The following is a 25,778-nucleotide window of genomic DNA, read 5'->3' on the forward strand; positions in this document are numbered from 1 at the left end:
TCTTCTACAGCCTTCACCGCCCACGTGGGGTCCGTGGGGAAGGCTGCAGCGTCAGGGCAGCACCGCGCGGCTGGGCTTGAACCCTGGAATAGGCACCACCTCACTGCGCCGGCAGTTTGGGAACTTTTCCGAGACAAAGTAGGAATCAGCGCGTTTCGATGAAACCAGCTCTGGACTCTGTTGCCTCGTTTGTCAGATCAAGAAGGTGAAGTCCTTGGGGGCCTCGTCCATGGCCACATCATGCCTGTGTGTGCACGTGAACCTGACTTAGGCGCTAAAATGATTTCCCCTGCAGACAGCACCCATTCACCAAGCTCCCAGCTTATTCCTTCATTCAGGAAACACACCCCTGACCCAGGCAGCCTCATTTTCCCGTAGGAAAATGAACAGGAGCTCAGTTCCAAAGCTTTTCAAACGCTTACTGCCACAAACAGCTCCAAGTTCCCTTATCGCATATTAAGGGTCTCCGGTTTTCGTTTAGGAACCCCGATACCCTAGACATCATTAGATTTGCACGTTCTAGCTGCTGACCTCACGTTGCTGAGGAGGGTAGAGCGACACACACTGAATCTTAAATCGGGGGCATCAGACCGATGAGACCATCCTTGAAATGATCTCTTCATTCTGCACAACTGTGGGCTGCAAAAGTCTCTGTATTTCATCAGACGACACAGAGCTCCCCTGGACTGTGACTTTCCAGATTTTACTGCCAGTTTTTGCTGGTTAGGTTAAATATTTGGGGAGGGGAGGGAGCTACTCAAGCAGCCACTGTAACTGTTGGGGATTAAACAATTACAGCGGGCCCCGTCGGGCAGCCTGCGGTCAGGGCGGCCTGATGTCTGCTCAGCGGGACAGAGATGCCCTCCGGTCGCTGCTCAAGATCAGGCCGGTAGTGAAGCAGGTCTGCAGCTCCAGTCCTCACAGGGAATCCTGACTGCAGAAGAGAAGCCCCGTAAAGGGTCTGAAGGAGAAGGAGAGCCCCTAGCCCGCTGCCTAAAGGTTCTGAGGGCTCCCACCATGAGTCTCAGAAAGGACGGTTTTGTTTTTTTGGGTTTTTTTCCAAAATGCTTATAACCAGGTTATTACCAAGAGACCCCTTTGAGTGCATGGCAGACTTCTGCCCCGTCCCTCTGGCTTCCCGACGGGCCGGATGCCTAACTTCTGTCACACTCAGCCCTTCCTGTTCTCAATCGACTTCATCCCTGGGCAAAAGAACCCACTTCCCTGACCTGGGGATGTGTCATCCCAAGCTTGTGATCTGAGGCCAGGCAGGCTGAGGTGTTTGACCTCCTGCAGCCAAACGGTGATGGGGTCTGTGCTGTTTTATAGCGTGGACACGGTCCAGGCTGCTGGCCCCACCTCACCGTCAGGGCCGTATAGACGCGCCCTGCCTGCACGCGCTCTCTCTCTCTCTCTCTCTCTCCCCCTGTCTCCTTCCCTGATGCTTCTGCGAGGGAAAGTTCTGCCCATTGTCGAACACGCGGATCCTGGAGGAGGATCATTTCTGAGGATTCCAGACCCAAACTGGGCGTGGCAGAGCATAGCCAATGCCGGGACAGGAGAGGTTCCTGGGCCCCGGCCAGCTTTCCTTACCTGCTGGGCCCTGCTTGGCCATTGAGAGCAAAGCTCTTATCCCGGGCCTGGCACTTCTTAGTTGTGGGACCTCGGGCTCCATCCTCACAGAGGCTATAACTAATTTTAAAAGCAATAATTCATGCGAATCTTTTTTTTTTTAACTTTGGGTTTATTTATTTATTTATTTATTTATTTATTTATTTATTTATGACTGTGTTGGGTCTTCGTTTCTGTGCGAGGGCTTCCTCTAGTTGCGGCAAGCGGGGGCCACTCTATCGCGGTGCGCGGGCCCCTCACTATCACGGCCTCTCTTGTCGCGGAGCACAGGCTCCAGACGCGCAGGCTCAGTAATTGTGGCTCACGGGCCTAGCCGCTCCGTGGCATGTGGGATCTTCCCAGACCAGGGCTCAAACCCGTGTCCCCTGCATTGGCAGGCAGATTCTCAACCACTGCGCCACCAGGGAAGCCCAGGCGAAACTTTTAGAGCAGTGCCTGGCATGCAGGAAACACTCAATTTTAGTCATCTTTGAAGCAAATATCCCAAACTTACGCAAAACCTGAGAACACTGCCTCCTGGAACTTATCAATATCTGTCAAGGGAGGCGCCTTCCCACAGCTTTTCAGGGCCTGACTAGCGTGGACAACAGAACACACACAATCGCTTTGCACTGTATCCTTATCTGACGACATCACCTCCTCTGCTCCCTCTCCGTGGGGTGGGCTGAGCACCCACAGCTTCTGAATGCAGAGGCTGGACCAGGGTTATTTTTAGAGCATGCGGTAGACAGGAGTGTGGCTTTCAGTCCCACAGTAATGGTTAATGTTCCATGGTTTTCTGGAACATTCCTTGGAAACATGACCTATGACCTTGGCCAGGACCCATGTTCACAAAGAGCCTTTTGATTCTCCTACCCGCCGCATGCACATACAGAGGAAACTCGTTTTCCTTCAGAAATACGGAGTAAAGAATGATTTAATCACAATAATTCCAAAAGGATCTTTATTTCGATTTAAAACTGTTCACTGCACCTGTGTTCCGGGCCTGTGGGCAGAGAGCTGCCGTGTCCACCTTTGCAAGCTCCTCTTCTTCCTTCCCCGGGGCGCTGGTTTTACTCAACACATCCTCAAGCTTCTCCATCAGCTGCTGATGTTCTGACCAGGTCCGGGCCCTCAAGCCATTCAGACGCTGGTACAGAGCTCTGTGGCCCAGACAGAGCCCACTGGTTTACAAAGCCTGCTTTCCAGATGGCTGTGTTTTGGCAGGAACATGTCTGAAAGGTCCCTTGAACAGACGTCCCAGCTAGCTTTGGTCACTTGTTGAAAAGACTGCATTTTGTCGCCCCTTTGCCGAGTCCCTGGCGGTCAGGGTTGTGTGTGATTCTGAGCCACGCAGCCTCACTGCGGGAGAGCTGAGGCTTGATCAAAACGAGACACAGACGTCACTGCGGTGCAGGGCAATTCACCAGACACACAAACGCTCCCCCTTCTCAGCGAACCTCCCAAAGCCCAGGCAGCTCCCCCAACGCAGTCCTTACAGAGTCAGGCTAGAAAGCCACAGGTTTTCAGAGATGCTTTTGTGCTTTCTAAAGATCTGACTCCCCTGAATAAATTAGGCGTTAGCTGACAATCAGGACCGAGGGGGGATGTGAAAGATGGGAGCTTCTCCTCCTCACCGTGGCCTGAGTCAGCAGGAGAAAGCGCTGGTCCCGGAGTTTGGAACCCCAAGCTAGTGGCAAGTTCTGGCCATTTCCTAGGGCACACCAAGCAGACGTCCCACACCTGGGTGTAAGCAGCACCAATCACACTTTGTTTTCCTGTCCTTGTATTTGCGCTCTCTCCAACTAGACTCTAAGCTCCTTAGAGCAGGGCTTGCGTTGTCCATCTCTGTGACCCCATTACCTGGTGTGAAGCCTGGCACATGGCAGGCCCTCATGGGGGGATGTGCGTGCCTGTGTGTCTATGTAACAGCACACTAAAGTGAATGTCAGCCCATGACACCAAGAGACAGTAGGTGTCATGTTCCAAAGGGGCTGCTAAACAGTGTGCAGAATTTACAAATGCAAGAGCTACACAACTCTCAACCCTTCACTCTCAGGGACACGAGGGCTGGGAGAGTAGAGGTTGGAAGAGGGATTTGGGACAGAATATAGTGAGAAGCGAGCCCCCTCCTAAAGGGACATGGGGAATCCTCCCTTTACCTCTTGCCTCATAAATAGACCATAACCACTCAGCTTGGGATGTGTACCTACGACTTGGGCCCCTACGTGGTCCTGGGGCAGCAACTCCATCTGGGGGACACAGATGACGTGTAAGTTCCTAAATGCAGAGGGCAGGGGCTTATTGGAGTGTCTGGTCCAAGAGGGTTGGGGGCTGCAGGTGGGGATGTAATGGGACTATGAGGGTTTGGGGGGGCAAAGCTTGCTGAATGTTTCCAGGGACCAAGCCAGAGAAAAACAGTTGGCATGGGGTCATTTTAGATCCTGTTTTGAAAAGCTGCTTGGAGGGGGGAATGGGCCCCAGCAGAGAAAGTAGAAGACTAACCAGAAAGCCCGGGGCAGAGAGAGTAGTCACAAGTAGGAGGGGAGTGCGTGGTCCACATCAGGAGAACCTTGGCAGGATGTCCCGTGTTGGGGGGAAGTGACGGAGAGTCTTCAAATAACCCATGAAAATGTCCACCAGGTTTAAGTTCCCTGGGAGCATGATGTAATTAATGGAACGTGTCCCTCCTCCAACAGACCCTTCTTTCTTCCCCTGTTCTCCAGCCCTGGGTGCTTTGGAAAACCTGGCTAGCCAGCTGGGGAGGGTCAGAGCAGAAACATGAGGAGCAGAGGGAGAGTAGAAGCCAACCGTGCCCCCTTCCCACCCTGCAGACACTCCTCCACCGCCCAGCAGGCCCACACTGGGGAAGGAGAAAAGCCACACATTCCACTGGGATCTGAGTTCTGACTTCTCGTTAGATCGGACACTTAAAGTATTGATAAGAGGACTCCTGTTACCTGAGAATGACAAGAAGAGTCATGGGGTTGTCCCAAGTTTTCATCCAGAGTTGGGAAAGAACTGAAGTCCCACTCAATAAACTGAAAAAGACGGTGCGCACAGAAATGCAGCTGCTTTGTGATGATTTTGCCATGACTTGAGCTTGTTTTGCAGAATGGCGGCATGTGAGTGAATGTTGAAATGGCATCTAAGCTTCCACTTTTAAAGCTCAGCGAGATTCTTGTTGGCAGCTATGTTCTGGACAAGGGTCACCCGTACTAGACCCTGAATTCCAAAATCTCCTCCAAGGCTTCCTACCTGCTCTACCCTCACCCCAGATCCTCTGGAAGTTTAAGATAAGCTCGGGTCATCAGCCAATCAGCTTGTGGTTCCCTCTGGCCCCAAGCGCAACCCAAAGACCTGAGGGAACCTCTCATGAGTTTAGGGTATGGTTCTAAGCCCTGCACGTTTCATTAGCTCTAGTGAATTTGTAAAGCTTCCCATTTGTGAAGTTTCCCTGATTCTCAAGGGTAGCACTGTGGAAGCCCTGAGTCAGGAACTAGGGGGTCAGAAATCCCCACTCACCCTTAGTGTTTCCTCGAAGCTCCAAGTGACCCATTTGTCAGAGAGGGTGGGTGAGCAGTTTGCAGTCCAAGGCCCCAGTAGCACTCGTAGCCTGTGGAGTGCCAGACCAGGACTCCAGGGATTAGGCCTGGCCCCTAAGTCAGTGGGAGCCTTGGTGTGTCACCAAACTCCCCTGAATTAACAATTCCTCATTTGTCCTGTGATTCTTAATCAAGGCTGCACAGCAGGAAAACCCATGGAGTTTTACAAAAAGATGCACATGCTTGGAGCCCACCCCAGGGGCAAGGTTCAGTTGGTCGTTGGGCGGCCCAGGTGTCGCCTTCTTGAAAGCCCCATTGGTGACTCTCCCAGGCATTCCTATTTGAAGACCATGGAATTAAATCACCCATCAGACCTCTTCTAGCTCCAACAACCTAGGTGTTCTGGGGCAAGAGTTCAGAGGACAATTTTGAGAGTGTCAACCTGAGGATGTTTTATTAGACTCCAAACCAGTGTGGTTAAAATCAGCCCTCATATCCAAACTGTCAGTCAGTTCAGTCTTGCATTTCCTTATCTCCCATCCCCAGATACCCTTAAAGACCCTAGGGGAAAGGAGAAAGGCAAAGTGACGTGACCTACAAGTGAGTCGAGACCCCATGCTGCCCCAGGTGCAGGCAGCAGAGTCTGTGGTCATCCAGGAAATGCAGGGTAAAGTATAAAGTGTAGCATTTATAAGAGTGACCTCTGCATCAGACTTGGTAACTGTGACCTTGGGAAAGTAATGTAACTCTTCTGTGCCTCAGTTTCCTCATCTGTAGATTGAGAATAAAAATACCAGCTTCCTAGGATTGTAGTCAGGGGAGAGTTAATGCTGCTGGAGAGTTCAGAGGGGTGGGCATCCTGGCATGCGGTGAGCACTCAGGCAGTGCTGGCGATTATTGTGTGTATTCTCGTCATCATCGTTCCCCAGATGGTCACTCTGGCTGATGTCAGCAGACAGCGGGGAAATGCAGGGTACAGAAAATATATCCTTGCCTTGCTAGATGTACCCCTTTTCCTTAAGAGTGGAGAAGTCAGTGGAGTTTATACTACTTTTATGAAACTGCCCTTTTTAACTAGAAGAGGCTTCTAGGGGCTTTTCACTCCCCCGTTACCCTGACACCCTGGCTTGGTCAGCGTTACTGGAACCTAAGCTTGGCGATCACACGTGCCACAGGTCGTCTTCCGAGGATATGAGTGTTCACAAAAACAACTTTTCAGAGAGAGGAAGTACAGGTCTGCACAAAGAGCCAACTCAACCATACTGAGAGCAGAATAGAAGAGAAAAACCTTGATTCTATTGTTCATGTATTTTATAGAGATTGGCAGGCAGTAGCAGAAGGCATTACAAGGTGGTCGGCCCTAAGAACAGGAAGACGACACAAGTCTATCTTTCCCAGGAAGTGGTTGTGACCTGCCGTGGGTTGCCATTGCCCTGATGTGTGTGTCATGAGACCTCAGCGGAGGAAGAATGGTTTTTCTGAGAGGCCACCAAACCTTGGAGTTATGGTGCTGTTGAAGTGCTCACTCCCTGCTAAGGGATTCATCTGAGTGCCCCAGAGAGCAGAGCACACTGGTAACATCTATGCAGGGTAGATTCTCTCCCTCTGCCAGGCACACAGGAAACACCGGCCGCTAGCTTTCTTTCCTCCACTCAGAGGTCGCCGTCTTGTGTAACAGAACTCTCCTCACGTTTCCTGGCGGAGGGAGTGTTTCCCGTGATGCAGGGTGCCCACATTGGCACCTGGCCGTTCTGCCCAGGACAGGCCATCCAAGGGCCCTGATGCACCAGCATCGGTGAGAGAGCAGATCCTCCCGCCCAGGACCAGCCCCCATGCTCACATAATAACGCTTCCTTTATGAAATCTCCACTGAACTTGAAGGTCTCACTATATGCTGGGGAAAATTATGTGTGGAAACACCTTGAAATTGTATTTACAAGGCATTGTAATTTTCCTCATGTCTATGGGTGAAACTATGAGCTATAGTTTAGACTTTTAGTTTAGACTATAGTCTATTTAAAAACAAAAGGAAATCCCGAACAAGTATTTCTGGTGTCTAATACAATAGAATAAGTAGTCTGGGGAATTTCACTAGTTCTCTCTGGTGTAATTAAGAAGTAACATGAAATGGAGGTATTTGTAGTGAGGTGGATGGAGTTAGAGTCTGTCATACAGAGTGAAGTAAGTCAGAAAGAGAAAAACAAGTACAGTATGCTAACACATATATATGGAATCTAAGGGGAAAAAAAAAAAAAAAAGGTCATGAAGAACCTAGTGGCAAGACGGGAATAAAGACACAGACCTACTAGAGAATGGACTTGAGGATATGGGGAGGGGGAGGGGTAAGATGTGACAGGGTGAGAGAGTGTCATGGACATATATACACTACCAAATGTAAAATAGATAGCTAGTGGGAAGCAGCCGCATAGCACAGGGAGATCAGCTTGGTGCTTTGTGACCACCTAGAGGGGTGGGATAGGGAGGGTGGGAGGGAGGGAGACGCAAGAGGGAAGAGATATGGGAACATATGTATATGTATAGCTGATTCACTTTGTTATAAATTGGAAACTAACACACCATTGTAAAGCAATTATACTCCAATAAAGATGTTTAAAAAAAAAAAAAAGAAGTAACATGATGAGTTTCATCCGCTCCTTTCAGGAGACGCTGAAGAGGAAAATTCATGAAGCCTCCAATCCAAAGAATGTAGCCATAATGAGTCACTTTAGGACAATATAGTAGCTTGGGAAATCGTCTTGTTTTCCTTTAGTTGTTAAAAGAATGTTGTTGTTGTTTTTTCCTGAGTGAGAAGTCTATGGTCTCTTGTAATTGTCTAAGGTAGAGATGGCAGAGAGGGGTAACTGGAAGGGCACCTCATACTAACCGGCAGTGACAGTGGGAGTGCGGTGTTGACGCTTCTGAGCCTGTATCCAGCTCACTAGAAGCCTTCACCTGTGATCAATGGCCAAGTGCCTAAAATGGGCCTGGGACGAGGGTTAGAGCAGGTGCAGTGGACACTGGGTGATTTCTTTACCAGTCTTAACGTAAAGAAGCACTTCCATTGGGAGCGTGTTTGTTTAAAAGCTTTCCTAGTGCTCATCCCTTCCTCTTCTCCCGGGCAGGATTTATACCACCAGTCCTATGACTGTGTCTGTGTCATGTTTGCCTCCATTCCGGATTTCAAAGAATTCTATACAGAATCGGATGTGAACAAGGAGGGCTTGGAATGCCTTCGGCTCCTGAACGAGATCATCGCCGACTTTGACGATGTACGTACTTCAGAGTTACCCTTGATGGGCAGGGGTGGTCCCAGTCCCATACTTTGGCGTTCCTCTGGATTGGCACATTTGAAGTTAGTCCAACATCATGGCATATCTTAAAACTTGTCCTTTGACAAAATTTCTGGTGGTTGGCATTAAGCTTTTTGCTCGATTTAGGTCACTGACTAATTTTGGTGAGGCAAACACATATTATTCTTAAAGCGAATATGATTTCTATAAACAACTACCAAAATCTGTTCAATAAAATATCTCTCCAGCATGCCCATGAATTTTCTTGAAAGGCTTGAACTCCAAGGAAAATACTTGCCCATCTCTTTATACATAAAAAAATAGTAGATTATCTGCATGTGTGTCTGCAAACTCCAAGGTCTATGTCAGATATCAATTTGAAGTGTACATGGATGGCATGCTTTATTATTGAAAAAGCAATATGAATGTGGTAGAATATATTTTAGAAGGGACAAAGTATACGTCTTAGATATTGGAATAGGTGTCATTTTTCAATGTTCAGTTTTCTGCCTACAAAGGAAACAATGCACTTTGTTTTCTAGTAAGAACAAACAGACCTCTGGTTTGAAAGATATTGTTGTTACACCATTTTTAACAATATTTTGCAAATATAGGAAAATTGACATCAGTGAACATAGGTTCATCATGATTGATGGAATTTTGAAATACAGTGATGAAATTATATAAAATGATGGTTTCAGGCCAACCTTCTAAATGTCTTGTGGTACCTGTGCATTTCTCTGCTACCACCACTGTCACCATGAGGTTGACTCAAGACTCATGCTGAAGTAATGACAAGTAGAGATTTTCACTGTTGTGCAGGGTTCATAGTGGAAAATGGTGGCACATTTCCTCCCGCTGCCCCTCGGTAAAATAAATGCTCTCTAGTACTAGTGACCGTTCTTTCAGGTTGGATTGCTCATGGAGATGTGATCGTGGGATTTGCTCACTTATCTTCGATTCTCTGACGTGTGATCTTGAACGAATCTCCTCTGAAAGCAGGAGTACCAAGGAAGGGTCTAGAAGATGTTCCCAGTCTTCTGTTCATACCTTTGTCCTGCTGAGCAGATACAGAACCTTCCAGAGTTCCCTTCATTTGCTCTCTCCATCCAGTCTTTCTCTTTCCTACAGCTTCTTATCTTATTTTTACCTTTCCTCCATCCCACCCCAAGGTCTGATGTAGTGGATGAGGAGGAGCCCAGTAGGAAACTGATTACTGGTGCCAGAAACTGGGACAAAAAATATTAGGGTCAGGGCTGATGGGAGGGGCCATTCTAGATCTTTATTCCCTCCACTCCAGGTTTTCCGAGCACAAAAGTCAATCCTCAACACTACAATTGGTCATAAATCACCCTCACCATGCAGGGAAGACCTCACTCTCTGACTCATGATTTTGTATTTAGGCCTTTCAAACACAGAGTGGGGAAATTTATTTGAGGCCATTATCACTCGCATCATAATTTATCCTGTTTCCTTCACTAGCAAATTCTGAAAGGTAATTCATGTTAACTGGAAGTAAATCATTATACTGCATATCTTTCCAAGGACATGCCCTTTGTGAGATGCATGAAGTGTTCTTTCCCCACGATGCCCAAGGTCGAAGGGTGAATAAGCAGTATCGTGTTCCTGTGACTGAGCTAGGATTTGAGACTGTCTCCAGAAAATGCTTGGCCTTGGGTCAGCACCCGACTGAGTAACTGTGTGATTGTCATTGCTCCCCAGCTGCTGTCCAAGCCAAAGTTCAGTGGAGTTGAAAAGATCAAGACCATCGGCAGCACGTACATGGCGGCGACGGGTCTGAGCGCCGTGCCCAGCCAGGAGCACGCCCAGGTACACGCGTGTCGGCCGCACGCAGCACACGTGAGCCTCGGCTCTGCCCACAGGTCATCCTGGGACCAAAACAGTCATGCAGTGACCCATACACTGTATTGCAGGCACAACCCAGACCTCAGTGATTAAGGTCTCATGAGAAAAGATGAGAATTCTGGAGGCTTCTGAGGGTCTGTTCACAGAACTTCTTTCTCTGGCAGACAAGGTAGAAAAAAAAACAACCAGTCTGGTAGCTGCTTGATACCAGATAAATATACAAGAAAGTTGATTAGAGCTGTTTATTTAAAGGTGACTCATGGGAGGGCCCCTGGTCTTTTGATTTAAAACAACGTGGTCAAAAACATGCTGACCACCCAGAAATTTGGTTGAAAAGGTGATTTGGTCAAAACCGAGTATCTTCAATCAACTAGGGTTTTTGAGGGGGGTTTTCTGTTATGTTGTGTCTTGTTTCTCTGAATGTGTGTGTGTGTGTAGATATGCTTTGTTTTTGGTTTTGGTTTTCTTTTGGCCATGCCATGTGGCACGTGGGATCTTAGTTCCCCGACCAGGGATCGAACCCGTGCCCCCTGAATTGGGAGCGCAGAGTCTTAACCACTGGACCACCAGGGAAGTCCCTAGATATGGTTTGTTAACTTGTGGGTCAATAACAAGACCCCTTTCCCCTCAGGACAGTGGGCTCCCTGACGGGCACTGGCTTGTTTGCCGCGGGGCAGAGGTGGTGGGTACAGCACAGAGGGATGAACCTTACCAGAGCACAGCTTGCTGGAGGTGTTTGGATTCCCCCAAAGAGAGGAAGAGCTCAGCCATTCCCCGCCCCCCGTGTGTCTAGCTTCCCCCCAACCACGCCACCTCCCACAGGCAACCAAGAGAGGGACAGAGGGGCAGCAGCTTGCGCAGACAGGGCCCACCCCCTGGAGCATCAGGAGAGGGTCCTCTTCTCTCTTAACATTCATGGGCAGAGACGAGAACATGAAACGTCGGACTCAAGATTAACCCTAGCGTTTTTCTGAGTGAGTGGGGTAATATATGTCCCTTCTACTCAGGTGTTGCTTCCAGATTATTATTTTTTTCATGGGTACGAATTACTTTAGTAATAAGGGAAAAGTAAAACAAACAAGCAATAAAAGAAAACTTAGAAGAATCCTAAGTTTTGAGCAGTACCGTTCCAAGCAATCTTGACGCCCGACAGAAAAGGAAAAATGGGCACCCCTGTTTACATGGTGTTGTGTATCTTTCAGGGTTGGGTTTTTATTGCCAGAACATTCAGGTGTTGAAAAACTATTGGAAAATTGGACAATAAAGGTATTAAAATGTATAACATTGTTTTAATTCTAAATATCTTATTTTTACCCAAGACAGAACTAATTAGATTTTTACTGTCCTGGCTTTAATGGAAGAAAACTTAATCCTTTTCAGCATCTTTAATGTTCTGAAAAAAATTAACCATTAAAAATAACATAAAATTATGTACACAGGGACAGACATTTTTCCTGTTGCCTCGGGCTCTAAGACGCCCAGCACAGCACTGTCAGAAACTGTCTGATTAGTGAGCTCAGCTGCCATAATGAAGGCTGGGCAGCTTCAACAACAGAGATTTATTTTCTCACAGCTCTGGAGGCTGGAAGTCCCAGATCAAGGTCCTATGGGATGCGGTTCATGTGAGGGCTGTCTTCCTGGCTTGTTGCTGGCTGCCCTTTTGCTATGTCCTCACAAAGCAGAAAGAGAGAGATCTCGTGGGTTTGGCTTCAAGATATGAATTTGAGGGGGATCTGTGCAGTCCACAGCCCCTATCTTTCTTTAAATTTCAGTGTTTTACTTCTTTCTGGATTTTTCTGCATTAATTTTGATTTTCTAAACATTGCACTAGGATATTGTTTCTCATGATTGCTGAGCTTTTCGGTGCCTCCTTAAGTTTTGCAGCTGAGGTGAGTGCCTCACTCTTCTCACCCTAACCCCAGCCCCAATTCTGAGGCCTCTCAGCTGACCTCCTCTTGTGGACCATTTAGGGCACTTGACAAAATCACACCTGCTCCAGAACTTAGCTAGCGACAGCCACTTACGGAACCCTTGGCAGGGATGCTCAGAGGCACGTGAAGACCCACTCAGCATTCAGCGTCTGTGCTGGGCCCCTCCTCCACCACCCCTCCATCATCATCCCTCCATCATCCCTCCTTCATCCCTCCATCGCCCCTCCATCATCCCTCCATCACCCCCCCATCACTCCTCCATGACTCCTCCATCATCCTACCATCATCCCTCCATCACCGCTCCATCATTCCTCCATCATTCATCCATCACCCCTCCTTCATCCCTCCATCAGCCCTCCATCACCCAACATCACTCTTCCATCATTCCTCCATCATCCCTCCTTCATCCTTCCATCATCCCTCCATCATCCCCCCTGCATCCCTCCTTCATCCCTCCATCATCCCTCCATCACCCCTCCATCACTCCTCCATGACTCCTCCATCATCCTACCGTCATCCCTCCATCACCGCTCCATCATCCCTCCTTCATCCTTCCATCATCCCTCCATCATCCCCCCTGCATCCCTCCTTCATCCCTCCATCATCCTTCCATCAACCTCATCACCCCTCCATCACCCCTTCATCACCCCTCCATCATCCCTCCGTCACCCCTCCATCATCCCTCCTTCATCCCTCCATCATCCCTCCTTCATCCCTCCTTCATCCCTCCATCATCCCTCCATCACTCCTCCATCATTCCTCCAATATCCCTTCTTCATCCCTCCCTCAGCCCTCCATCACTCCTCTATCATTCCTCCATCATCCTTCCTTCATCCCTCCATCATCCCTCCTTCATCCTTCCATCATCCTTCCATCATCCCTCCATCACCCCTCCATGATCCCTCCTCCATCCCACAATCACCCTCCATCATCCCTCCATCATCCCTACAGCCGGGCTTCCTGGTCCCGACTCTGTCACCACCAGACCCTGGTCTCCTGGATCTTCAACAAATGTCTCCAGGCCTCTCCTCCACCTTCCCATAGGCACAATTTTTGGATGGCTTGTCCTTATCCACTGCCTTTACTTTTCACCTTCTCCTTCTTTGCTAACCCTCACCAATGCGAATGTCAGAAATTCCACTCCTAAAGATCAGGAAGTACTTCCAAATTCCAAAATCCAAGGCGGATTTGCATTCCCCAAGCGATCATTCTCTGTGTCCCGTCTGTGGCCTCTGATATAGCCAGCCATCACCTTCGCCCAGAAGTCCTCTTCTCCCTCAGCTTCTGGTTTCTTCTCTTTAGTGACTCCTGCCTGAGGCCTTCCTCTGTGGACATTTCCATGTTTTTTCCCCAACCCCTCCCCTCCATCAGGGATCTCAGCTAAGACTTGCTCCACCAGCCTGTGTATCTGACCGCTTACAAAACCATCGTCCACCTTCCTGACCATTAGGCCAAGCTTGGAGCTCACGTTTCCAGCTTTCCACAGACACCCAGCTTGCTAACAGCGCCCTCACCTTCCTCTCGTCCTCCCTACTCCCAGAACAGGGCCCCCACCATCTGCCTCCACGCCCCTGCTCTGACCCGTCCCCTCCCTCTCCCTACAGTTTCCTCATCGCCCTCAAACGTGCACTGTGCGTCTGTGCAGACAAGCACCAAGTGCTACTCATACACCCTCCAGGAGGGGTGCACCCACCATCTGCATCAGAGGCCCTGTGGTGGGTGCTACACATGGTCTCCGGACACCCGAGGGAGGGGCTGGAAATCTCCATTTCCACAGGTGATTCTGATGCACAGGAAGACACCCTGTTTTCAGATCTCACCCATCAGCCGTGCCAAGGCTCCCACTTTCATAGGAGCCTCTCCTGCACGCTTACCTGAGGCTCTTTGGCCTCACCTGACCCCCTGTGTGTAGATCCTATTTCCTGTCCTCCCACGTGCTGCATATCGTTTCCTGCTTTTGTTTAGACGTGTGTTTCTTATCCAGCATCCAAATTATAGCAGGGGCCCTGTCTTATGTGGTGTTCCCCAAAGTCCCAGCAGGGGGCGCTGAACAGAGCGATTGCCCATGTCTGTTCAATGAATGATGGAGCAGCGCGTGTCCACCCTGCTTCCCAGCCCAGCCTCTCGCTTCCTTCCCGCCATTTTACAATTCTGCTCCTCCCAATGCAAACGCTCTCCTTTTTTTTTCTCCTAACATTTTCGAAAACTTAATAAATGCCTCCTGAGGCTTTACTTTTAACAAGCCTAGGAGGCACCCCAACCCGGGCCCATTTTACAGATGGAGAAACTGAGGCACAGCAGTGCAGTAACTTGCCCAAGGTCATGGAACAAGCAGCCATAGAGCAGGGCTATGGAGCAGGGCTGCATAACCCGGGCACTCTGGGTGCAGGGCTCACCTCCCTCCGCCCACAGCTCTCGTGCTGCTTCACCCCCTCCTCTTCTTCCCCAGCCCCCCACCATGTTGGCTTCTGCACCCACACGTTTGTACGCACACCATTCACCCAAGCACTCCTTCCACGGGTGCCCCATCCCTTCTGCCCTCGTCACTGGCAGCCACAAAATCTGCCTTCTCAGCTACCCTTGAGCTGCATCCTGACTCCTGACAGCCACCACTGTTAATACGTGAGTATTTACCTTCATGGCAGAGTGGAAGGAGCGTGGCTTTCACGTGAGACTGCTCATCCCTTACCATGGTAGCTAAGCTTTCTGCACATTAGTGTCCTTTTATATACAGTGGGGATCCCACTCATTTCCTGAGGCTGTGGGGAAGACATTAATATGAAAAATGCTCCATGGGCAGAGTGGGTAATAAAAATGCTAATAGCGGTAATAATACAGTTATGGTTTGTACACTGTTTCACGTATGGATACCATTGCTTCCTCCTGCAGAATAGGTAAAAGGGTTTTTGGACATAAATGAAATATGGCATCAGATCCATGCAGGGAGCTTTTACTCAATACGAGCTATTTTTATTTAGAACATTTAATTAGAATCTCGGTAAGATCATCCTAGAAATATTTTGAAATTCAGTGAAAATCTGAAAGGAAAGTTCATTATGTTTGATTGGGGTCATAGCATGCTTGAGAAATAATAATATGGATATAGTCTTTATGAAAAAATGAATGTCCCTTTTGCCTTTTGTAGCCTACCTACTTGTCTCTCTAGTTAAAACCCAAAAACTTTCCATTTATTGTTTACAAACAAAAATTTTTCTATTTATTATTTAGCCAAATATTTAGTTTGGCAACAAAACATATTCAACACAGCCAGATATTTAGTTTGGCAAAATATATTGGGTTTCTCAAGGATTCATGTGTTTTTCTTAAATCCAAAAAGAGGCAGAGCTGTCTGGATAGAAGAAGCCTTTTGAAAGTCAGCTTTTATTTGTAATTACCTCCACATTTTCTACATGCCGGCACAGGCTACTTACCCACTGGGAAAACGAATGCACGGGGGTCTATCAGCACCTAGTCAGAGCAGGGCTTTCTATCTGCCTTTGTTTTGCTTCATTTGTGTTATCGTAAGTGAAACAACACATTCTGATTTTAAGCTTAAAGACAACATGACTAGATGGTTGGTTGTATTATGTGTAACAACTGATTGTTGTTGTTGAAAGAAGCAGGCATTTGTCAAAAAATGAAACATTACGTGGAGAACAGGCTTGCATTCTGACCCTGGTCTCGTAATCCCTGGAGCATGCACCTGAAAAGTACATGTTCCGCGCTGGAATTCAGGGTTGATAGAAACGGGGAGCTTACACACCCCAGAGGCGCTTCATTTTAACGTCAGGACTTCACCACTTCCCAGACCCATAGCAGCCCCCTGCTCCTTCCCAGCCATGGCCTTTAGACCTCAAGCCATGATAGCACACTTGTGGTTACAGGTATGTTTTTCTTGACTTATGTAGACTTCTTGTAAAAGGACATCTCACTAAAAAATAATCATCTCAACATTCTCCTGAAAATTGGTAGATCTCCTGATCTTCATTCCTGATGACAACAATCACCAGCTGAGAAGCAGCTGCCCCATCTTGGCACGTTCTCCCCAGTTTGCCACACTCCTCACCCCTCCCTATTGCCTCATTCCCTCTGCTGCACTCTGGAGCCTCCCCTACTCGACCTCTGAAGGAACTTTGCCTGCCCTGTCATTAAGGAAGTCCGTCCTTCATGCCGGAATCAATGATTAGGGTCATCTCTGGTCTTAGCAATTATGTAAATTGGTTTTGATCTTTTTAATACAAATTTTACTGAGAACTTAAATATGTCAAAACCAAAGTACAGAGATGAAAACTTTCATGTAAACCCATACTTTGATTACACTATTGCTGTGATGAGCCATACCTCTAGTTTTATTCACAATTTCAAATAGAGTGATGCCCATTGCCAGCGACACTTTGGAAGAAGTGACTTGTGGTGCCAGAAAAATGGAGGGAGGGGAGAGGCAGAGAAGCAAGAGGTAACAGGGAGCTTGTATTCCTATCAAGGTATGAGTGCTGGTGCTCGTTAAAAATTTTTAAACTTTGTATTATTGCTCTCTTTTTAATTATTTTTATTTTAAAAATTTAAGTTATTTATTTAAAATGAGTTTTTTATTTTATTTATTTATTCTATCAGAACAAATTTGACAGCAGGTTGTGGGCTGAGGGTAGTTACTAGTTTGTAAGCACTACCTCTCACTCTGTTTCTTGCTGAGTTGGCCCCATAGACATACCGCTGTGGCTAGCACTAGGATTTCTCCATCATTCTTCTCCCTCCATCCCCCAGATAAGATCCCAGGCTTCAAGTGACCCATCTATGAGATTCCTACGCTTACTCAGTTTATTAGCAAATCCGAGCTGACCGACAAAACAATGAGCAATAAACATTGCCCATCCACATTCACTGAGTCAGGCTAACGGTTCCATCTCTGCCCGAGTTAGGAGCTGCCTGGCTTGGCTGTTTGGGATTTTATTTAGCTAGTAGGTCAACCAGCATAGATTTTCTTTACCCGTTGGGGCAAGTGCCAATTACTTGTTAATGACTGCCCCTCTGTAATTGCCCTCCAGAGTTTATAGTCTGGAAAAAGTCATGCATGCAAACAGCAATTCCAATGCTAGGTAAGCCTGGGGATATTAGAGGTGTCTCAGCTGGGCTGCTATAAGAAATTACCATAGACTGGGTCACAAACAACATTTATTTCTCACAGTTCTGGAAGCTGGGGAGTCTGAGATCAAGTCTGCAGATTTGGCATCTGGTGAGGGCCCTCTTTCTGGTTTGCAGACGGCCGTCTTCTCTCTGTGTCCTTATTCGGTGCAGATGGAGAGCAGAGAGAGAAGAAGCAGCTCTCTCCTGTCTCTTCTTATAAGGGCACGAATCCCATTCGTGAGGTCTCCACCCATGTGACCTAATTACTTCCCCAAAGCTCCACCTCCTAATACCATCACATTGGGGATTAGGCTTCCTCATATGAATTTTGGTGAAACTTTAGGACATTCCACCAAGTTGAACAGGGAAGAAGTAAGGAATCATTCTCAGATCTTCTGCTGCCAGTTTCTTAGTAACTAAAGCATATGTTGAAACTCACAACCATAGTTACCTTTACTGGCAAAAGTAGAAAATAGTTTTGGTCTCTGCTGAAATGAAAAGCATTATCTCAGTGCTGTGTATTTTTGCACAAACACCAAAGCTATCGTTATGTAGGGTAAGTGGAGAGAGAAATGCCCTCCTACTTTAATGCTACTAATAGGAAACAAACACTGAAGGAAGAACCATCACTCTTTGCTATACACACTGAGAATCTCAAAGATACTTAACATTTCAGGCACTTAGATTGTTGTCGAAACCATACATCAGTGTAGGTTTCTCAGTGTGTGGAATGGGGGGGAAGTACTAAACCAGGGCATAAAGCAATTCTTGCTGACATTTTCCTCCTAGAAGCTTTTCATGTCAAGCAGAGTGATGTGCTTCTCTAACCTATCATGAAGGAAACTAAATAAATCCTGAGCCTCAGGGATGCAGGCTGAACGTGTTGCCCATATGAATTCATTTCATCTTAACCACAACCCTATGAGACTGGTAGTTATTGTTTCAATTCACAGATGAGGAAACTGAGCCCCAGAGAAGTTAAGTGACTCAGCCAAGGCCATGCAGCTGATGATTGTAGAACCTGGAGCTGGACCCAACTTTGTCTGACTCAAAAGTGCTGGCAGTTATTTAGTGAATTTCCTACTTTCAGACAAGTAGTGGTCACAGTATAAACAATGAAAATAAAGAAACAAAGAAAATAAAGAAAGAGGTGAATGGAAGAAGCATGTCCATGGGAGATGGACTTGGGAGCTGAGGAAGCAGGATGGAGGGGGCTGTCTGAATCTCAGGTTTCCAGTTTAGGGATCTGAAATTGATGACACCATTAGCAAAAGTAGAAGAGTCAAGAATAAGAGCCGTTAATGGGAGATTAAATAGAAATAATAGTTTTAGACTTACAAGTTTGAGTTTTCATTAAGGCACCCAAGTAGAATTCCAGTCATCCACATGGGTGGTGGCCAGTTCCAGAGCCCTTAATGAGCAATGCTTGGATATAGTTTTCCATCAGCTGAATATCTCTTAGACACATCATCCAACACAGCTGTTCACCATCTTAGCAGCAAGACTATCAAGGAAAAATGCTTACCTACTTGTCTACATGTATGTGCCTACTTTATTTAAATCTCTCCCTTAAGAAGCTTACCAAAATGGACACAATGCAAAAATATTTTTAAATTAATAAACTAACATGCAAGGAACTTGAAAGATAAGATAGAAACAAAAATGAGGATGATGCAATAAGATGAAAATCAGATAGCAAAAGTTCTGACCACGTTCAAGATGCACACAGGGAAGGAGGCAAGATGGTGAAGTTTATTTGTCTGATGTTAAGTATTGATACTTCAGCTTTCTTTTTGTTTCCATTTGCATGGAATACCTTTTTCCATGCCCTCACTTTCAGTCTGAGTGTGTCTTTAGATTTGAAGTGAGTCTCTTGTAGGCAGCATATATATGGATTTTTTTTTTGTAACCTATCAGCCACTCTGTGTCTTTTGATTGGAGTATTTAATCCATTTACATTTAGAGTAAATGAAGATTGAGGACCCTGGAGTCAGATTGCCTGCCTGCAAAGCCTGGTTATTCCACTTACACAAGTTATTAACCTCTCTGGGTTTCCCTTTCTCATCTGCATAATGGGGATAAAGACAGGCATTCTTTCATGGGAATCGTTGTGAGGATTAAGTACATGCATACATACACTATTGCTATTAATTGTTCCGAAATTTCCAGCAGCCAACACAAGTGCAGTGCTTTAGTGTTCATAAGGTGAGATCAAATCACTCATTCATTAATATATTTGAAGCCAAGCTACATCAGGCTGCAGCTGGATGCTCCACTGGGTCCCTGACCCAAGCTCTAACAAACAGGCCCTCATAACCATTAGGATGGGTCTGTAGTGAACAGTGTGCTTGGTAACTTCCTCATGGAACACGGTTTAACACATTGAGGGGGGAGGTTGTTAGCTAGAACATCTCTTAATGCATATTTTAATCAAATACATTCTTTGGTAGAGTGAGATCAGGTGGAGAACATTGCATCCAGTTTAATCCAAGTTCACTGGATACAGAGGAATCCACAGATGACCCAGGAATCAGGCCATTTTCCATAAATATTATTTCACGCCTCTGAGTTTTGGTAAACACTGGGAAGCTGTGAGTTCCAGTCCTGTTCTCCAAAAGGTGCCTGAAGCTCAGATGCCCTGAGCTCCCAGGTGAGGGCCAATCTCCATGCTGGGACACTCAGCTCACCTGGTTGGGGTGACTCTCCTTCAGAGAACTGTGAGGTCTGATCCATTCTCCCAGGGGCCCCAGGCAGCAGAACTAAGTGCTCCTTAGACAGCAGTTCCGAATCTTCAGAATCAGACGAGCACCAACACAGCAGGAACGCAGTGGACGTTTGATGGATAGAGGAAGGCGAGGAGGAAAGAGAGGAGAAGCCGGGAGCAGAGGCTTGTGTTAATTTCACCTCGGTCAATACCAGTCGCTTGGGTTATAAAATAACCTCAATAAACATGCATTTACTTTATGCCACATTCCCTGCAGGTGAAACTTGCAAAACAAACAGCTTGCCAAATGTGTTCCAGGAAACTGAATGAGTGGTCTCGCTGTGTAGCTAGAAGTCAGTTAAATATTTGGAGACGGGAGAAATTATTTGGATCATGGAAGAAAGAGCTGTTTCAGGCTGTCGTCAAACATTTATCAAAAGTTCAGTTATAAGGACTTCTTGAAGTGAACTGAGTCTTCTAGAGACTGAGCATAATTTTCTCTAGGCTTTACTAAGCCCGAATGAGTCCTTGACGTTGGATTTAAACCCCACTCCCAGAGCTCAGTCTCTTCATTTATCACTGAGGTCACATCAAACCCGCAGTTGAAGCCTGGTGCCTGGAAACAGATTGGGCAGTCATTTATCAGGGAGAGAAGCTCATTTGCTGCACCTTTATTCTGTGAAAAGCAAACCATTTCTCCCACGGCCAGTCTGTTCTCCTTGCCAGGACAGTTGTCATTTTTATGGCACAGGATCCTGCCTGTTGATTTAACAGCTCATGCCTCCCGTCAAGGAGCGAGATGTTTTCCAACTGACTGCAGATACCTCCAAATCATGTCTTGCCCCTAAGTCATGAGACAAGAGATACTAGCAAGCTCTGATGGAAAAGTGTAACTGTTCTTAAGAAATGACTCTCTGCATTTCCACCAAAGTTAGCTGACAGTCTGCTTCGTGGTTCTAATATTTTAAATAAATTGTTTGGTTTTGCTCCCACACTTCTAAGTTGCGGATTTATGGCAACAGTAGTATTTCATCCATCTTTTTCTAGAATGATACAATAATTCACTCGAGGAAAGGAAGGAAGAAATCTTTCTCTCTGAGCCAGAACTTTAATTCCTCTTCCCCCTTCATAGATATACGTGTATATATATATGTGTGTGTGTGTGTGTGTGTTTGTATATATAAAGTTTAGTGCAGTGGTCTCAATTGGGAGCAATTTTGTTGCCCAGGGGACGTTTGGCAATGTCTGGAGACCTTTTTGGTTGTCACACTGGAGGGAGAGAAGCTCTTGGCATCTAGTGGGCAGAGGCAGGAATCCTGCTCAACACCCTGCAGTGTGCAGGACACCCCCCAACAAAGACTGATCCCACCCAAATGTCAGCAGTGCCCAGGCTGGGAGACTTGCCTTAGTGCTACCCCCTTCACTGGCATTATCAGAAGGCCGTGTGGGTCATTGGATCGCCCTCTTGCCGTGTTCCTCTTTCCCTTAGCTGTTACCGTGATTCTCTCCGTCTTCCTGGCATCTTGAATGGGCGGGTTCTATCCATTTTCCTTCTCAGTCATCCCCACCGAAACCCTCAGAGTTGGTTTTTATCTTCACCCTCCGTGGAGTATGACCCCCACCAGTCACCAGGTGCCTCCTCTTCAAACGCCCCGGAGAGCTCTCTCCACCTCTGATTGAACTCCTCTGGGGCCCAGGGGGGTGAACACCCGTCCCAGAAATCACAGCACGAGACCCGCGATGGCCCCGTGTTCTGTCCTCTCAAGTATTTCCAGGGTCCTTTACTGACCCCCGCCCCGTCCCAACTGAGGGCCTCCCCCGGGTCACCCCTCTGATATTTTGTTTCCGTTTCTTCCCGTGGGGCATCGCCCACTGCAGTGGACACGTGAATGATTCCTCTGGGCTGTGCCCCCCACAGAGCATCCCTGGCTTTGACCTTCCACCACCGCTGACGACTCTCTCTCTGCTTCTCCCAGACATCATGCCCCGCCCGGCTACCCGACAGTCAACCGAAGTGCAGTCTCTCGATAGACGTTTACTAAGTGCTTCTCCTGCACCAGGCACTTGGCTGTTGTGTGTGTCTACAGGTTAACAGAACATAGTCTCTGCCCTTGTGGAGCTCACAAACCAGCCAGGGAGACCAAAGAAAGACGGAGAGGACGTCCATACCAAGAGCCTGACGGCAGCTCTGGGGCTGCATTTCAGTTCAGTCTTCCGAAGCTGTGTTCCAAACTATCCCGTGCACCTAACCACTCCAATAAAAATTAATTTAAAAAATAAATAAATAAGAAAGCAAGCAAATAAATAAATAATAAAATAAAAGTATGCCCCAAAAAACTGGGGGACCTTCAGGACATGTAAATTAATACATTTTTATAGGTTATATGCAAATACTAATAAAGAATCTATTTTTAGAATATAACCAAAAATAGAATTTTCAAAAGGATGAACTTCAAAAGTAAATACAAACAGAACAGGTGTTAACAAATTAATGGTAAATGTGAATTAGTAACAGGAATCATAAATACAAATTAATAGTAAAAAGAAGTAGAAATTTCCACTTACCTTCATTGGAAATCTTGGACTTTTCCTTCAGCTCCATATGGGTGATGACTCTCTATTCCTCAAGGGATAATAAACCACCCAGGGACCAGTAAAGGCAGAAAATGGTTAGCCCCTGTATAAGTCTGCTCAGGCTGCCATAACAAAGTAACACAGACTGGCAGCTAAAACAACAGACATTTATGTTCTCACAGTTCTGGAGGCTGGAAGTCTGAGATCAAGGAGCCGACAGGGAAGGTTTCTTCTGAGGCTTGTCTCCTGGGCCTGTAGAATGCCACCTTCTCACTGTGTCTTCACATGGTCTCTCTGGTGTGTCTGTGTCCTAATCTCCTCCTCTTATAAGGACACCAGTCATACCAGATTGGTCATACTAATGACCTAATTTAATCTTAATTCCTTCTTTAAAGACCCTGTCTTCAAATACAGTCACATTCTGAGGTCCTGGGGGTTAGGGCTTCAGTATATGATTTTGGGGGTACACAATTCAGCCACAACACCCCCTCCCGCAAGGAGGCCAGAGGAAAGAGTGTGCATCCTGTGACCGAAGGAGCCTTTCCCCGCCTGCTGAGTCCTCACCCCCGCCTGCTGTGTTTGTTTCTTTCAGGAGCCCGAGAGGCAGTACATGCACATCGGCACCATGGTGGAGTTTGCATTCGCCCTGGTGGGGAAGCTGGACGCCATCAACAAGCACTCCTTCAACGACTTCAAGTTACGAGTAGGTACGTTGTGCAGATCTGGGGTGGGTTGTGGAGAAGGCCTGGCGTCAGGAACAGATTCACGGAAAGGTCGCCATCCTTGCAATATTGGAGCAGTACAATGACAAATGCGTCGTTAGAGCAGCAGGGCTGGACGGCAGGTGGAAGGGCCCAGGGCAGCTATGAGCTCCTGAGGCACTTTTGTGCAGATTAGAAAAAAAAACCCAAACAACAAAAACACCTGCTTTGGTTGCACGCAGGCTGCAAGCACTTGATTTCAGAAGTGGACCCTGAGCTGGGTTTCAGTCTCTCCAGCCACAGTCATTTCTGCAGGTCATGGTAGGCGCAGCCTTCAGCCATGCCAGGAGCTGATGCAAGCCTGACTGTAAACCCCTCCATCATTTTATGAGAGTAGGACCCACTACGGGCTATAAGATGCATCCAGACTTTAAAGATGTAAGACTGTTTTTTAAAAATGCATCTTGGAATTGTTGGAATAGTCCCACACTCCTGGGGTCACAACCTATAAGAACCCCAACTGTGTCCTAAATTCTAACAGAGCTGGAGCTTTTCAGATTGAACGTTCAAATACCAGAGACAAAGCCAACTTTCTTCCAAAAACAAAAATTCAAGTAAGTTCTTCCCTTGCTTTAAGTTGATTCTTGAGCATGTTTCATGCTCCCTTGCCTTTTACAAAGGTCTATCCAAAAAAAAGTGTGTTTTAAACCCTCAGGCCTGCACACACCGCCTTGTGACGTTTGCATGGTCACTTGCAGCCATTTGTGATTTGTAAGAGCTTCTTTGACCATTTTATGCTGTTCTTGGCAACGTATTTTGCTGCTTCTGAAAGCAAGTCCATATAAGAGTAGCTCTTTTAACAAATTCCATCTGAGTGGCTTTTCACCTCTCTTGCATACAGATTTCAACTTTTCAAAAAATCCCAATATTTGGGGCTATTTTCTTCCTTTGGTGTTCATATGTTCTGAACTGTAAAACCCAGAAATATTATACATTTCTTGAGCAAATGGGATTCTCTTCACTGCATGTATGTCTTATTGTCAGCATCTGAACACATTTTTATTTAGGCCTTCTCATCTGTGTGCCCAGAGGACCTTTATCTGGCTCCACCCGTACAAGAGGAGAAGGGCCAGGTGGGCAGGAAGCTGTCCCCATCAGACGTGGAGGCGGCCCTCTCACCTGGAGCTTTTTATTGCTTTAACAGCTTGGAAAATGGGCTCCTCAAACTTTCATACTATGCTCCTTAAAAAAAGAAATCAATTGCATGGCAGAATGACCCCTGTCAAATGGTCTTTTTTCTTTTAATTGAAGTACAGTTGACTTACAATGTTGTGTTAATTTCTGCTGTACAGCAAAGTGATGCAGTTATACACATATATACATTCTTTTTTTAATATTCTTTTCCATTATGGTTTTTCATAGGATATTGAATATAGTGCTCTGTGCTATACAGTAGGACCTTGTGGTTTATCCATTCTACCTAGAAAAGCTTACATCTGCTGACCCCAGCCTCCCACTCCATCTGTTGTCAAATATGTATGGACCAAAACAATATTGCCCTTCACTGCGAGGGAGAACGGGACAATTCTTTGCTAGTCATATCTGTTACATCAAAAGCCCAGGGTTCTTGGTCTGGACCATAACAATATTTTCCAGATTAATGTGAGCAAGTCAATGGACTTCCTTCAGTAGGTACTTATTGAGTGCTTACTTTACACTGATTATTGAATAACTATTAATATCTATACACTCACGCCACACACCAGCTCTTTTAGTTTTCTGCGGAAGCCCAGCTCAGTGTTTCTGTGGCCTCTGAGCTTGCCTTTCCCCAAACCCTCCGTCTCTCCCAAGGGCAGCTTCCCAGCCCCATCTTTGGACATAGTGCCATCCAGTGGCGGTTCACGGTAGGAACTCAGAAGGGTAATATTAGCCCCTACAAAATCATGATAATAGTAAGAGCCAAATTTGCTCCTAATGTCCTTTTCCACATGTCAAGCTGTAGAGTCGGTCAGTGAGTGGGAACCACAAATCAAGCACACTCCTGCGCTTCAGCAGAGATCACTCCGCTGCCAGCAGCATTGGCCCAGGCTCTCTGCCCTGGCCCAGAGCCACTGACCAAGCAGGACTCAGAGCCCCAGAAGGGCAGCTGAGGGCAGTGGCGTCTGAGATCACCGGCCAGCAGCAGGAATAAATTATTTGGGATGTCTGAAACAGAGATTTGAGTTTTACTGAATACTCCACAAAAGCAAAGGAGAACTTCTTTCTCACTCTTGCGTACCTTCAGGGATTCTGTGGAACAACGTTTGCGCTGTGTTGCCTGCCCCCCTTTCCATTGCAAAGGGGAGGCTTTGCCTCCGATCTATAACTGGCCTTGTACACGAAGCACTTCAGGAGTGGGAAGTGAAGTCTCTCAGAAACACCCTCATTAATCC

The 25,778-nt window shown here is 46.8% G+C and overlaps 1 protein-coding gene across 4 annotated transcripts in view; it reads left to right on the plus strand.

Annotated features, from left to right (window-relative positions):
- ADCY2 (adenylate cyclase 2) overlaps positions 1-25,778 on the plus strand; it is a 434,119-nt gene that overhangs the window by 402,341 nt on the left and 6,000 nt on the right. For all 4 annotated transcript variants that reach the window (XM_036848640.1, XM_036848639.1, XM_036848641.1 and 1 more), the window contains exons 21-23: positions 8,279-8,425; positions 10,169-10,276; positions 23,238-23,352. In XM_036848640.1, the coding sequence (XP_036704535.1) occupies positions 8,279-8,425; positions 10,169-10,276; positions 23,238-23,352 (370 nt within the window). The remainder of the gene's footprint in view (positions 1-8,278; positions 8,426-10,168; positions 10,277-23,237; positions 23,353-25,778) is intronic.

The sequence above is a fragment of the Balaenoptera musculus genome, chromosome 3, assembly GCF_009873245.2.
Source record: "Balaenoptera musculus isolate JJ_BM4_2016_0621 chromosome 3, mBalMus1.pri.v3, whole genome shotgun sequence".
Classification (NCBI taxonomy): Eukaryota; Metazoa; Chordata; class Mammalia; order Artiodactyla; family Balaenopteridae; genus Balaenoptera; species Balaenoptera musculus.